Source organism: Pecten maximus, chromosome 4 (genome assembly GCF_902652985.1).
Source record: "Pecten maximus chromosome 4, xPecMax1.1, whole genome shotgun sequence".
In the NCBI taxonomy this organism is placed as follows: Eukaryota; Metazoa; Mollusca; class Bivalvia; order Pectinida; family Pectinidae; genus Pecten; species Pecten maximus.
The window spans coordinates 24,008,551-24,025,616 of record NC_047018.1 but is presented as its reverse complement, the minus strand read 5'-3'; the positions used below and the strand labels follow the sequence as shown (position 1 = coordinate 24,025,616).

At 35.8% G+C, this 17,066-nt stretch overlaps 1 protein-coding gene across 3 annotated transcripts; it reads left to right on the top strand.

The window, feature by feature from the left end:
* Positions 1-9,772: 9,772 nt before the first annotated feature.
* Positions 9,773-16,539, top strand: LOC117325564 (cobalamin binding intrinsic factor-like). Of its 3 annotated transcripts, none has more exons than XM_033881876.1 (9): positions 9,773-9,998; positions 11,506-11,692; positions 11,949-12,229; positions 12,606-12,748; positions 14,086-14,164; positions 14,451-14,546; positions 15,128-15,305; positions 15,517-15,635; positions 16,009-16,539. In XM_033881876.1, the coding sequence occupies exons 1-9, from the start codon at positions 9,947-9,949 to the stop codon at positions 16,077-16,079; spliced, it is 1,206 nt and encodes a 401-aa protein (XP_033737767.1). In that variant the 5' UTR covers positions 9,773-9,946; the 3' UTR covers positions 16,080-16,539. The 3 variants fall into 3 exon arrangements, with proteins under 3 accessions (XP_033737767.1, XP_033737768.1, XP_033737769.1); XM_033881877.1 differs by having other exon boundaries at positions 9,774-9,998; positions 15,131-15,305; XM_033881878.1 differs by having other exon boundaries at positions 9,913-9,998; positions 11,526-11,692.
* The last annotated feature ends 527 nt before the right edge of the window (positions 16,540-17,066 follow it).

The window sequence follows — 17,066 nt, the reverse complement described above, 5'->3', positions numbered from 1 at the left end:
AATCTGAGGATAAATAACCACCGTTGTTCGGGTGCACCTAATGAGTGTCCTGTGAGGAATGAGTGTCCTGTGAGGTTTTTTCACGCCCCGCAATTCGTTAAGTAATATTTTTAAATAATTTTTTCTGTATCATACAGATAAACTTCGAACCCATTACCATGCCAAATTTCACTTGGATTGGACGTGTGCATATTATGCATTTTTCACGACAAAGTTACGGTGCAGCGCACATGCGAGTGTCCTGTGAGGTTTTTTCACGCCCCGCAATTCGTTAAGTGACATTTTCGAATATTTTTTTCTGTATCATACAGATGAACATCTAACCGATTAATTTGCCAAATTTGACTTTGATTGAACGAGTGCATATTATGCTAATGTACCCTTGAATATCGGTTGAAGTACCGGTATGTAGGCCCAACTCGAAGCCGAGTGTCCTGCGAAGATTTCGATCGTCAAGCAGTTGGTTTAATCTGTTTTTCGAATAATTCTTGTGTGATATTTACCTGTTATCTTTAACTAACATCATGCAACATTTTACTTTGATTTTACAGGTGTTTTATACAGAGCATAAACAAAATATACCTGTATGAACTCGCGATGCATTGTGCACACCCAAAATGGAAGGGAGGTAACTCGTTTCAGTTTATTATACTTTGGAATTATTGGTAGAACTCTCAGCCATTCCTATGGATTAATAAGAATGTTTCCAGACTCTGCGACGTGGACGCGGTTCTACATAAGAGCCCTTTTATTTTTTTTTCTTAAATTACTTAATTAAATATTTAATGATTTTTTCCACCTATTTGAAAAGCTTTACAAATTTCCTAATAAATTAGTCAATAGTAAATAGTAAAATATTAAAATATATTATACATAAAATATATCTATTTAAAATTCTAAGCCTATATTATTGTTTGGATATATGTATTAGAATGTTACTATCATAGATAATTGATGTATGTCATATATGTCAAACACTTTATGCATAAATATAACCTATAAAATATAATATAAAAGTTTTGGTTCATTTATTATTATCTTAAGCTTTAATTGATGCTATTATGGATAACCTTTGAATATATGAAACTATCAAATTGATGGGATATGAAGTTTAAAAGTACATTATTATACATATTGTAATGTTATTTATATTATCTAATTACTATTGTTGATTATATCATAACATGTCATATAACATGATAGATATTTTTTTTATAATTTACTTTATTGATCATCTGAGTTTTAAAGCTATACTTATGTATAAATGTTCTTGGATTTCTGATATTGACTAATGATTTAAGAAAGCTATTGCCAAAGAAATGAACACAATTTACTTTAGACTTGATAAAATAAATAAAACTGATTTTTTACGACTTAAGTTTCTGTAGGAAAATACTGAAATTTTCTGTAAAATACTTTCTTTTAAATTGCTATAGCCAAAAGATGAAATAGATGAAAAACTATTTGAAATTACAAAATGGGTATATTATAAAAGGTAAATAATTGACAGCCCCCGTCTTGCGATTGGTACATCATAACAAGGATATCGATCTAATGGGAATGGGGCACAGAGGAGGAGATTCAAGACTTGAAATCTCGGTATGCATCTATAAGTGAGTAGATAATTAAGAATCTACTCAGGCACATTCTCCCTGGGTATCCTCGGGGGAAAATAACTAACCTAAACCTTTCTTTTTTTGATAACTGTTGTGGAGTTGGGCACAGAGGAGGAGATTCAAGACTTGAAATCTCAGTATGCACCTATAAGTGATTAGATAATTAAGAATCTATTCAGGCACAGTCTCCCTGGGTATCCTCGGGGAAAATAACTAACCTAAACCTTTCTTTTTTTGGTGACTGTTGTTGTCTTAGCATTCCTTACCCGCTTAACTTGTCCTGGTTTCCTGGCAACATGGGAAGTGACTGGTATCACTAAGTCACCATCTGTGGATGACACAGTGTCTCTAGGTTTTTGAAATTTAATGAATTTCAAAAAGCGCTTATGACGCTGGTCGTCGTTTAGATCAACCCATACGTGGTGTGACACGAAGCAAGTGTTCGCATGTGTTGCCAATTCATAATTGCCTCTGCCATGTATGGCTCCCCTGAGATCAAGTTGCTGAGCCTCTTCAATTTCTTGAAACCGCTCAACTAATTGGGGTAACTTGGATGTTTTCCAGTCCCCAAGTAGCTTGATCTTGTTGTTCATGGATTCACAATTGTTGTTTTTCCAGAACAGGGGAATGGATGGGCATATCAGACGAGGCTCAAATACTTTTGAATAAAGCACCGGGAGCAATCTGTCCGATAGGTACTTACCTCCAATATCAGCATACTCTTCCAGGATTTCCTGCTGCCTTTCTCGAAATAACACCCTATCCTTTGATGTCAGAATACCATTTGACCCAAAAAGTCTGTGAACCACAGCTGTTCTAGAAGCCTCTGGTACATTTTCTTTAGTCAAATTTCTGATGACATTTTCTTGTAAATGCCTTGTACAAAGGATATGGAGAGACTGTGGGAAACACGAAGATAAGGCATTTACTAATGCTAGTTCCTCGTCTGTTCCGAACACAATCTTCTCCAGAGGGAAGTTAAAACCAAGTTTAGCTCTAACATGGGAAAGAAACTGACAGTAAGTAGCATAAGTACCATCCCAGTGCAGAAAGATAGGCCCTAAAAGGATTGGTGATGTACACTTACCTCTTCTTTGGAGATTAAAATTCTGAAAAACAATGCATGTGACATAGCATGCCCCGAGGTTAAATGTCCGGTCAAGGCCGATGACACTACCACTCAATGCACTGGTTTTCATTAGCTCCATCTGGTCCTCGGTGTAGCAAACAACATTTGGTGGCTTATTGTCATTGTTGGCAATTACCGACCTTATGTAGTTGCTAGTTTGAAGATTACTGATGAGTGTTTGTACATCATCAGCAATATTCTGATGGGAAGAGTGGTGAGCTGGCCTGTTTTTCCTATTTGCATTATAGTTGCCATTTTGGACAACTTTTAATGAAATTGGATTTTCAGGGTCAACTTTGTTCACCTCTCTAAGAATTTGAATTGGTTTTTTACCGTGGCTTGTGCCCTCAGTAATAACCTTTCTCTGGTCAGATGTGGTGCGCACATATGGCTGCGTTATGTGTTTCGCGTTGCCATGCATGCTGCACCCAGGATAAGTACCAATGTACTCAACCACATCTTTGTACAAGACATTCTCATTATTAGGAATGTGCTCGAACCAACTTACCCTTCTTTGATATTTGTTATCTTTCAGCAGTTTTGAATAATACCGCTTCATAACAAAGACATCACAGATTTCTGGTTGCGGTAAGAGTGGCAGCATCTGGTTTTTCACCTCTTTACAATAAACACCATCTTTTTTGTATTAGCACTAAGACCCACACTAAATTATCTAGTGAAACAAGTTGTCTACTGTAACTAACAAAACTAGCTAGTAAATAGTGAACTACACTAATGCACTAAGAACAAAAAACTACCTATATATAATGACTATAAAAGTGAACTACACTGACGCACTAAGAACAAGAATGCACCAAGTATAAATATATATGCAGGAAGACTTATTAGCACTAAGACCCACAATATATTATCTAATGAACTACACGACGTGTGTGGGGGAAGGAAGGGTTAATATAACATAATGGACGTGTGTTAGGGAAGGAAGGGTTAATATAACATAACATAATGAACGTGTGGGGAAGGAAGGGTTAATATAACATAATGGACGTGTGTGGGGGGAAGGAAGGGTTAATATAACATAATGGACGTGTGTGGGGGAAGGAAGGGTTAATATAACATAACATAATGAACGTGTGGGGAAGGAAGGGTTAATATAACATAATGGACGTGTGTTAGGGAAGGAAGGGTTAATATAACATAACATAATGAACGTGTGGGGGAAGGAAGGGTTAATATAACATAATGGACGTGTGTGGGGGAAGGAAGGGTTAATATAACATAACATAATGAACGTGTGGGGAAGGAAGGGTTAATATAACATAATGGACGTGTGTGGGGGGAAGGAAGGGTTAATATAACATAATGGACGTGTGTGGGGGAAGGAAGGGTTAATATAACATAACATAATGAACGTGTGGGGAAGGAAGGGTTAATATAACATAATGGACGTGTGTTAGGGAAGGAAGGGTTAATATAACATAACATAATGAACGTGTGGGGGAAGGAAGGGTTAATATAACATAATGGACGTGTGTGGGGGAAGGAAGGGTTAATATAACATAATGGACGTGTGTTAGGGAAGGAAGGGTTAATATAACATAATGGACGTGTGTTAGGGAAGGAAGGGTTAATATAACATAACATAATGAACGTGTGGGGGAAGGAAGGGTTAATATAACATAATGGACGTGTGTGGGGGAAGGAAGGGTTAATATAACATAATGGACGTGTGTTAGGGAAGGAAGGGTTAATATAACATAACATAATGAACGTGTGGGGAAGGAAGGGTTAATATAACATAATGGACGTGTGTGGGGGGAAGGAAGGGTTAATATAACATAATGGACGTGTGTGGGGGAAGGAAGGGTTAATATAACATAACATAATGAACGTGTGGGGAAGGAAGGGTTAATATAACATATATATAGGAGGCAACGACATCTCCGCTACTACTAACCCCGATGACATTGTAACTGACATTTGTGACGTGGTGAGCATGTTTCTAGACAGCGGATGCCAAGTTATACTAGGGAGCCTGTTCAAGAGGTACAAACCCAGGAGAATGACTGCAGACCAGTACGAACACCAACGCACTATCATCAATGAAAGACTACGGCTACTATTCCATGATGATCCAGACGTGACATTTTGGAGGCTAAGAGGGTTACAACATTTAGACACCAACGCATTTCCCGACGGAGTTCACTTGTCAACAACATTACAAGAGCGATATGTACGCCAGATAAGACTCGCACTGTTCTGCAAACAACGACAGTAGGAGCAACATAAATCAAAACGGCCCTTTTTAGGGCCAACCATATTTCACAAAAAGTGTCATGAAACACTCGAGAATACGCATTACAGAAAAAAGACGACTAAAACATCTATTAGCAAATAAATAAAAGGAACACGAATTATCCTGTTACATTGAATACAATAAAAATACTTTCATTGATTACTGTCTTTGTTGCGACAATTACGTCCATGACCCGTACATTTAGATCAACACAGCATGGGACTGTATTGAATAGTCGCGTGTTACGGGTCATTAATTACTACATAAGACGTGGCCGGTATTACCTGGAGAAACAAAACTGTACAATTGACAGGCCATCACGGGGGGTTGACACCTAACTACCACACATAATTGAGGCAGTAATTGATAGTGAAGTGGCTTCACTAAACCATCCATACACTCATTCCTCTCAGGACGCTCACATCGTAACTTTGGCGGTACATTAGCATAATATGCACACGTCCCATCTAAGTTAAATTTGGCATATTAATCGGTTAGATGTTCATCTGTATGATACAGAAAAAAATATTCGAAAATGTCACTTAACGAATTGCGGGGCGTGAAAAAACTCTCACAGGACACTCATTCCTCACAGGACACTCGCATGTGCGCTGCATCGTAACTTTGTCGTAAAAAATGCATAATATGCACACGTCCAATCAAAGTGAAATTTGGCATGGTAATGGGTTCGACGTTCATCTGTATGATACAGAAAAAATTATTTAAAAATATTACTTAACGAATTGCGGGGCGTGAAAAAACTTTCACAGGACACTCATTCCTCACGGGACACTCATTCTTCTCAGGACGCTCACATGTGTAATGCATCGTAACTTTGGCGGTACATTAGCATAATATGCACACGTCCCATCTAAGTCAAATTTGGCAAATTAATCGGTTAGATGTTCATCTGTATGATACAGAAAAAAATATTCGAAAATGTCACTTAACGAATTGCGGGGCGTGAAAAAACCTCACAGGACACTCGCATGTGCGCTGCACCGTAACTTTGTCGTGAAAAATGCATAATATGCACACGTCCAATCCAAGTGAAATTTGGCATGGTAATGGGTTCGACGTTCATCTGTATGATACAGAAAAAATTATTTAAAAATATTACTTAACGAATTGCGGGGCGTGAAAAAACTTTCACAGGACACTCATTCCTCACGGGACACTCATTCCTCTCAGGACGCTCACATCGTAACTTTGGCGGTACATTAGCATAATATGCACACGTCCCATCTAAGTTAAATTTGGCATATTAATCGGTAAGATGTTTTTCTGTATGAAACAGAAAAAAAAAATTAAAAATATCACTTAACGAATTGCGGGGCGTGTAAAATCACTCACAGGACACTCATTCCTCACAGGACACTCGCGTGTGTAGTGCACCGTAACTTCGCCGATAGATTTGCATATATTTGCATTATATGCCCTTGTCCAATCATAGTCAAATTTTGCGTGCTAATATGTTCTATGTTCATCTGTATGCTAGAGAAAAAATTATTTAAAAATATTACTTAACGAATTGCGGGGCGTGAAAAAACTTTCACAGGACACTCATTCCTCACGGGACACTCATTCCTCTCAGGACGCTCACATCGTAACTTTGGCGGTACATTAGCATAATATGCACACGTCCCATCTAAGTTAAATTTGGCATATTAATCGGTTAGATGTTTTTCTGTATGATACAGCAAAAAAAAAATTAAAAATATCACTTAACGAATTGCGGGGCAGATTAATCGATTAGATGTCCATCTTTATTATACAGCAAACATAATTTTAAAACATCAGATAATGAATTGCGGGGCGTGAACAAAAACGCTCAAATTTTATTAACATGACAATATATCACCTGTCGACCTGTTTGTGATTGTACATTACAAGTTTTCAGACTGAGATTAACAAATTATATGTATTAATAACAGTTTACCATTATATTTGGTTATATATTATGTAGTTATATAAGTTATATTGTTCAATTCTATATTAATACATCTAACTCAAGTAGCTTAAACAATGCATTAATTTATCATATGTGCGTAAAATACATGTAAAAGGAGCAGCACAAACCGGCCCGCACATTTAAGAAAAAAAAGGTTTCAGCAGTTTAATTAACAGTGATCCATGCCTGCGGCAAGAATATATATATAACTAACACGTCAAGGTACCCGAGGTTGGCACGGCGCCACAGGACACAGGTGGTACATGTGTGTATAACCATAGGTAAATGGGGCGTGCGAACAAATCGATCAGCACCGTAACTTTGTCGTAAAAAATGCATCATATGTACACTTCCAATCGAAGTCAAATTTGGCATGGATATGGGTTAGATGTTCATCTGTATGAAACAGAAAAAAAAAATTAAAAATATCACTTAACGAATTGCGGGGCGTGTAAAATCACTCACAGGACACTCATTCCTCACAGGACACTCGCGTGTGTAGTGCACCGTAACTTCGCCGATAGATTTGCATATATTTGCATTATATGCCCTTGTCCAATCATAGTCAAATTTTGCGTGCTAATATGTTCTATGTTCATCTGTATGCTAGAGAAAAAATAATTTTAAAATGTCTATTAATGAATCGCGGGGCGTGAAAAAACTCTCACAGGACACTCATTCCTCACAGGACGCTCACATGTGTAATGCATCGTAACTTTGCCGGTACATTAGCATAATATGCACTCGTTCAATCAAAGTCAAATTTGGCAAATTAATCGGTTAGATGTTCATCTGTATGATACAGAAAAAAATATTCGAAAATGTCACTTAACGAATTGCGGGGCGTGAAAAAACCTCACAGGACACTCGCATGTGCGCTGCACCGTAACTTTGTCGTGAAAAATGCATAATATGCACACGTCCAATCCAAGTGCAATTTGGCATGGTAATGGGTTCGACGTTCATCTGTATGATACAGAAAAAATTATTTAAAAATATTACTTAACGAATTGCGGGGCGTGAAAAAACTCTCACAGGACACTCATTCCCCACAGGTCACTCATTAGGTGGACCGCCGTTGTTCTATCAAACAGAAACGCCAGGACTTGCCAGTAGCGAGACATTTCAACATGCCGAGCCACACATGGCACGACATGCAGGTTGTCCCCATTGACCACTGCAGGGGTTGGAATGACCAGCAACGCCTGAATAGGGAACGACATTGGATCAACCAACTACAAACCGGCTACCCACTCGGCATGAATGAGAGATAATCCTACACATGTTACGTAGTTGAGGGACTCTCACAATAGAAACTTCTCACTATATGTCAAAACTGCAGATTTATTCGCCTCTATCATTCACTTGGAGTTAAAATGACGGAATAAATATCTATTCTCGCCACACACAACAAATATCTTGCACAGGTTCATAGCATATAGGAGCACATGTGTTATCAAAGGACCTTACAACGGACGGGGAAACCCCCATCTGGGGGATTCCCGCCTTTTTTTCCCACCTGTAGTCCTACGCCATCCTATTTTTAGTAGGGATGTATGATGTTTGTTCTTCAAACATTATTCCTATAATCTCTATTCTCGCTTATAGGAAGTACCCACTCCATATGTTATTTAATCAGACCAACCCCTACAGGCCCCACAAACACACTTTCCTTAGGGACTTGGTTTACATGAAACAGCAGCTGATTGGCTGAATAAGTTGGGCGAGTACATGTTGTCGGTTTGTGACGAGTCGTCCTGACATTCGGTTTTCGTCACGATAATAGGATCTTTCGACCACCTTTTCGTTTGGTTTCTAATGTCTAAATTTTACCTTTCTACACAATTACATCTATATGTTTTTAAAACTTGTTCCATTTCATTTAAACGAACTAATTTTAATATGGGATTGGCCACCCGATATTGTCACTGCAACCCGCTGTTTGGGCCGAGTTTTGCGGGACGAAATGTACATATCGAGGGAAAAAAACAATAACAAAAACATTCATGACATAACACGCGCTGCCATCACATCGAATCGACCCGCGATGCTTTTCTGTTAAACCTTTAAGTTATATTTATTTATTTATTTATTTATTTGTTCATTCATTCATTCATTCATTCATTCATTCATTCATTTACTTTTAGCATCTGTACACCACCAAAGATGTTTCCTTATTAATCATAATAGGCCCTCGGCGAATTTAGTATCGACCGAGGGGGATCATTTTTACAACATTATGATACTTTTTGTTGTTTATACCTACTATATATTTGTGTAACTGTTCCATGTATTATGTCTATATGTGATCGTATGTAATTTACCTGTGTCTTGATAAAGGGGCAGATTGCCTCGAAAATTTGACAATTTACTTGTCTGTACTGTCGACGTTATTACTACTTGACATATATCTATTTCTAGTAATACGCATCCAACATTTGTTTGTTAGGATCCAGTACCTATATTGGTTTATACCGTCGTTATTTCTTACTAGACCCTGTCTTATATATTATATATATATATATATATACCTCAGAGAGAGAGAGAGAGAGAGAGTATCTATATCAAAGGTTTTTGAAAGCCTTAGGTTTGTATTAAGAGACAGGATCCGCGGTCTCTCAGACACCTACACTAGTTACTGGTTGTAATATACGGAAATATATTCACATCATTCCTGGATGGCATGAATAAAAAATACACGTTACTTTCTCACAAAAAAGTGAGATAAAAAAATAATAAAAAAAATCTTAACACTATTTTTTTTATGTTATACGTGAAATATTGATAATTCATACGTCACACATATACAAAGTACATAAACAACACAAACAAGTCATATACAAATGATATATGAAATGAATACTTTTACTGCGTATTGCACAGTAACAGGTGATATGAAGATAAAGGACACAGCCGCCTGACAGGTATACGCGTACACGGATCGTAGTTTTGTGGTATAGCTTACGTTAACTTTCAGACGTACAACAGGAACAATGAGTGCAGCCAGCACAGCAATATTTGCTATCTACGCCATTTACAATGGTGGTATGTATTTCAGTTTTTAATGTTATCTTTCTTTTTAAAAATACCTTTAATTCTAAAATCAAGTGTTCAGTACACTGTTTTTAAGTTTCTTTTTGTTTATTTGAACCTGGCTAAAATATGTTATCAAACACAATAGTAAATACTTAGAACTTTATATTTCAGATGTTTAAAACCTTTAAGAACGTATTTTACCTTTACAGAATTTTGTTTACAGAATTTTCAAAAGTATGTATCAAGTAAATTAGCTTAGATCAACTTTGAAGTGGAATGAAGACATGCGTTTGGTATTATAGGAAGAAACTTGATTAACAAATGAACACATATACTGAATGTAATGTATATAGTGTTGATTACCTTATTCAATTACATTCAATTCAATTCACACTTTATTTATAGTCGGTACATATCATAACAAAATCAAAATTTACTGTCTATGACATCAAGGAACAAATCATATTCGGCCAATAAACTGACTTTTGGTTTGATCTATTATTGGTTATTATATCATCATGCTATATGCCAATAGGTTATTCATTAATATATAAAACTTGAATCTGTTCCTAGTTCCTAATCTACAATTGTTTGTAATACGTTTGTTTGGTCTTGAGATGCAACACAAAGTTTTTATAATATATTTCACTAGATTCTTAGATTATCTAGATCATAAAATGTAGGTATACGGCTTTTCACGGATGAAAACACACAAGTCAATAGCACGAAATATGAAATTCGTCACAGTAACAAAAATAGGTTAATACTGATAATAAAACTTAAACCATACAGCTGTATATCCCTTCCATGACTCCTCAGTAAGGACATAATAATAGTGTTGACATTGAGAATGAATATGTGAAAATAAATAGATAAAAAAGATAAGAACAACCTAAACAAAAACAAAAAAACAAAAACAAAAAAAGACATTAAAATCTGGAAAGCGATGTGCATATACTCCAAGAAGCCCCTTTTCATAGAATTTAGACGTGGTATGCAGAGTGGCGACAAACCTCTATCAAACACGGAATACATATTACAGAACAGGATGTGAGTGTGGAGAAAAACACCTATCAGGATGTAATTTGACACTAATTATAAATAAATTGCATAATAGTAGCGTAAAAACATACCTAATTTCTGGGAAATGTTTGTTTACAGTGATGTATCGTGTTTTGGATTGTACAAGGTTTTGTAGCAATCTGAATCTTACACTACTACAACATTGATTAAGTATATTGATAAATTACACGACTTATTCATAGGGGGATAATAAAGGGTGTCCCTATCCCTAAATTCCGCAAACATAAGTACATTTTATCTTGCAGTGTTGCCTCTATATACCGAATGTTATAATTGAAGTTTGAAGGGCAGTTGTTTTACGTGTGTATATCGTTGATTTAAATACCGGAGAATACTTTTGAACATATTATTGATGATATGTGTGAAGCAAAAGTATAGTACCATATTTGTGTGTAAAGTCTTCAATATTTGCTTTTTATTATTTTAATAAAAGTTATCAAAGATTCCATCAAGGTGTCATTGACGACGACCCCAAAATGGAGCCGATCACGCCTGGACACTGGGGAAGCCGTGATGGGTTTGTCATTAGCAGACCCATACTTGAATAAAGGGAATTTTAGCGGACTTTACAAGGCCAAGCTTGCAAATATGAATATAGACATTCTTGCGGCATTGGGGAAGTAAGAACATGTTGCTTATATCTTTTGCTTAATAATTTCCTTTTTATCGGCTTAATTCATATAGTATTCGAAGTCCAATATGTATCTTTTAATATATCCCTTCATGTTCATTGACGGGGAGAAAATAAATATACTAATATATATTATTATACTGAGTAGTGGTTAACAAGGCAACAGTGATACGTGCAGGCCGTGTCGGTATAATTATATGAAAGAAATTTTGAAATGGTAAATATCAACCTCTGTCTGGATGCAGGGATCCTGAACTTACCAGCGACATTTGGGCACGTGGTAAACTAGCTCAATATATCAGCGGTATCATGGCAGCTCGGCAAGAGCAGACCCCAACTTCCTTCTATGGTTACAACCTGGTGAACATCCTGAAGAAACAGCTAGCTAAGTCTATAGAATACTTCCGTACCAATAGATTTGCACTGTCATTGATGGCCATAGCTCTTTGTCAACAAAATGAGACTTTTGGTACACAATACGAGGAGATTTTGACAGCAAATCCGGGCTCTTATATATATGGAATAGGTAATAATACATGCATTTGTAACATTTAATTTGCAAAATTCTAGAAATACGACGCAGAGATATGCTGTTGTAATATAACGCAGAGATATGCCGAAGAATATAGTGCAAAAACCATATCTTAAGAGATATTGATATCTCCCTCAACGTAATATTGGTAATCGATTATGACATTTAAGTTGGAATATAGGGCATAATGACGGAAGGGAAAATACACGGAAATATTTGAGTCGGATGTTGATATGAATGTACCGTATTCGAAACAGCCATAGTCCAATGGAGATGGCTTAACATTGATAGATTGATATTCTGATATTTAACACCAATATCATCTTATACCAACATCAACTAATTAGAATGTACCTTGTTTTATAATCAGATGAAGCTTCAATGATCACTATGGCGTGTGTGTGCCTCAACACCACAAATTGCTCCATAGCTGCGGAGATCTCCGCCAAGACCGTATCGCGAAGACTTACAGAAGACAATTTGAATGTATATTCCGTTGGGCTTGCAGCACAGGTAAGATAATACAGTTATTGTGAAGTTCAGTGCATCTGGCTTACAACAGAAATGAGGTTTCACACTCATTACGTTTGGCTAATTTGCAACCAGTTTTTTTCTATTGCCTCCTAGATGTCGACAGTTTAGGCACATAATTTCACAGCGAGTCCTATATGGACAAAAGACAAAAATGTGGAAATTCCAACCTCGATACAGCACACTCAATGTGAAGTTCCTCTGGAATAATTGGTTTCGAATGTAGAGAATACATGAATGATATCGGATATTTGCTGATAGCATAAAGTGTTGATAGATAGGTGATGATGTGGCAGACATGAAATAAGTTGACAGAAATGTCAAAATCTGATGGACAGGTGTCCAATTCTTCAATAAAGGTAACTAAATTAAATTATAAAAAAAAATCAAAATATGTGGTGACATACCTTGTACATTTGGATTTAGTTGACAGATAGGATGCAAACTAAGATAGGTCACATAACAAAATAACATGTTTGTTTCTGAAAAATGGTCGGCCAGTTCGATAAGTATTCTGAAAATTGCCACCATTGAATATGTTTTTCTTCTTTACAGTTTTTAAAATGCTGCAGATTTAAGTGAGTCGTTAGTTAAAACATGTTCAATGCTCAGGGGTCTAGAAGGCTGATACTTTAACATTAGTTTGTTTTCCGTTTCGTATGACCCTTGCTTACAACGTTTACCGACTGATAAGGTTTCGTGTTAAGAAACAAATATTTGAATGTTGTAATAAATATAATGATGAAGGTATGCAATATAACGGTATGACAGGTAGAACCATATCAGACAACGAAGGTTATGACATATAACGATACAATTTGTATTAGTGAAATCAAATCAACGATGATATTATGTAATTAATTTTGAAATCATACCATACATTATGATGCTAAACTAAATCATTTGCTTTTAATCTCAAACCATATAATGCACAAACAAAATTATCTAACGATGAAATCATGTCAGATTTTGTATAGTTTGTAATAACCGATCCAATTTAATTTTACTTTATTTAGTGGCTTCCAATACCGGGAATAAATACCAGTCGAACATTATTAGCTGGGATTATAAATATACACACTCACATATATAAGTGCCCGTCTATGTACTGCAGAATATATATCAGGCTGTACAGCGCGATATTTAATTCCCGATAATTTATTCCCGCCACGATAATTGCGAAATACTAGCCTGCGATATCAACCAACATAACAGTACTGCACAAATAAGTTCATGTAATAGTTATGTTCGTGGCAGCTATGGTGTTCAATATTGCAATATATTTGAACTATATCATTAGAAATTGTTGCATTTTTCAGGCATTAATTGCTACCGAAAATGTCACTTACAAGACGCAAATTGAAAACGCTGTGAAAGACATTCGGAACAAGACGAACAGTAAGTAAATGATGTAACCATGTGTACAAGCATCGATAATATCCACAGAACTATATTAATACTAACCAATGTATAGATAGTTCTGTTGAACTGGGTTTGCAAATGCCATCCGGGTCGCCGTTTGCATAGAGATGAGTAACTTAATGAGTTATGAGTTCGTCCCTTGATACGACTAAAAGACCAACTTGATTTTAGCAATGAAAATAGGCAAATGTTTTAATTAATATCTAAATGGATGTAATGCCCACAGATGTTTAACGTATTTGAAAAAAAGTAAGTTTCTCAGTTCCAGCGACCATGAATTCTGGCCTTGGAGTTTCCCAGATCCTGCCGCCCATTGCAAATAAGTCTTTTCTGGACATCGTCCACCTTCCGCCTCTCTGTAAGTCATTAAGAAATATTTAACCAGCCTTATAATGTGAAAGCTTAATATACGTTGTATTTTTTTTTTATTGTTTAACTAGCCTAATTATGTCAAGATTCCATATGCGTTGCAGTATTTAATATTCAGCTAGCCTAAATATGTCAACTCTCCATGTACGTGGTATTATTCAATTTCCCGCTAGACTAGCAAAATAAATCCCAAAACTATGTAGTGTATAATGTTACTTCGGTATTATGATTTAAATAAAGCTTTCACCTCTTTTTTTTGCATATCAGTGCTCACTCTTCAAGAGCAAATTGTCGAAACCTGTGTTTTTTTCAGTCTTTGTTTAGTTTGGCATTTTTGTCCCTATTGTTCATTAGTCTACGTGTTAATTTTTTTGTCCTTATTTGGTCATTGTCCAGTGTATATTTATATCGAAGTAACATTTCCTCCTTTTTTATTATATTATTTATATATTATATTATATATATTATATTATTATATTATTTAGATGCATTTTTGCATTCACTTTCATTTTTTAGATGGATATTTAATAACCTCCGGTCCGTTTTGTTGACATTAATACATTCTTTTAGCAGATACTACGACACCCTCAGACACAGGAACCACAAGTCTTGGGATATTTATCACCGTAGAGGACCTCATTATGACCAATACCACTACACAGTATAGCGCAAACGTGAGTGTGACGACTAACCCAACACTTCTACAAGCTATGATAGCTCTTCAGGAGCACCCAGCCTCCAACTTTAGGTATGTATAGCAAAGCTACAGTAAAGTTCTCGTTATAAACCTTTCTCTCACATTATTATAAATCTATATTAAATGTTCACAAACATAGTTCAATGGAAATGTTTTCCTTTATCGTTGTATGTAAAACAAATATGTGACGTCTCTTTTTAAGGGAGATACTTCATAATTTTACTACTGATAATTCTAAAGTACCGTTTGTTAACGTCTCTAGCTTCGAGACCATCCAAACAAGTCTTGGGCCGTTAGTTATCACTGTCAATGATATAACAAGAAATGAAACCAACATGTTCTGGCAGATCCTGTTAGCTCCCGACAAGCCTCTCAAACAAGGTGACTCTCAGCTATTGTATATCTAATGTTAACTGTCAGACACTGATATCCGGGATAGTTTTAAATGTTTAATGAATTCCATTAACGTTGATATGTAGTCTAAAAACTTTTCTTTTCTGACATCTTGATTTGGTATAAAAATAGGTTTTGAATTTGTTACATAAGTACAATTGTACATAATGGATGGGGAAATTGACTGAAATAGAATGTGAATACAGTGTAAACATATTGTTTTTAACTAAGCAGAAGGCTGATATGAGCTTCTATTTGTCGATATCTCATTTACCAATAATGATAATAATCTAAATGAAAAAGCGGGAAACGTTCTGAAATCTCTAACATTGTTATATTCAATATTAACTTTTCATTACAGGTGTCGCAGCAACCTTTCCCGACGACGGAGATCACTACATATTTAATCTCACCTTCTTTAGGCGTCCATAGACTGCATGTCAAATCGTATCAACGCAGTTGTACCAATCTATGTAAGAACAAAGTTCTTTGCGCAAATCCTATTTTGGTCAGGGACATATGACTTGTCAGGAAATGGTGAAATCAAAAGAAAACAAAATGGCTGTAGAAAAAAGAACAAAAAGATAGCAATTTTATCAATTCCGAATGTGGCGTTAACTGCGCAATTGTATGCACTAATATTGACTAGTTTTAACAATAGTTTACTAGTTTACGGTCATTCCTCTGTAGCCCTTAAGTACAGCGCTCGGTAGGCTTGGTGAAAATACAACAGACTCGGCTTTTAAATTTCATTTCTTGCTTTAAGTCCTATCATAGAATAGAATCATTGTATATGTACACTATTTTTTTTATCTTTTTTTTTTAAACCTTAACCTTCCTGCTTGTGTCAATTATATGTTAATAAACAACAAATTAAAATTTGTAAATCCTGTTTTCTGATATTCTTATTTATCAAAGTATGACTCAATTAAACAGGAAATAATACTTGTTGTTGATAAAAGTGTGCTGTAAGCCTCAAAAACAAAGAAACAAACATAAGATGCTGTGAATCGGTATGTGCCTGGATTTCCCAAACATGTTGAAACACTTAATATCCACGTGTTGTGTTCCTCATACATTGTGTTGTACTTAGTATTCACGTTTTGTGTTCCATAAGATTGTTGTAGTTTCTAATATCCATGTGATGGGTTCACCATATATGTTGTAGTTTTTAATACCCACGTGATGTGTTCCCCGTGTATGTTGTAGTATCGAATATTCATGTGTTGTGTTCCTCGTATATTTTTGTAGTACTTAATATCTACTTGGTGATGTATTCCATATACATTTTGTATATGTTAAAATACTTAAAATTCACGTGTTGAGTTCCCGTGTATTTTTAAGTACATGATGTCCACATGTTGTTTGTTATCCCGAAGATTTTTTAGAACATATCCACTGCCTGTTGTTAACCCCATG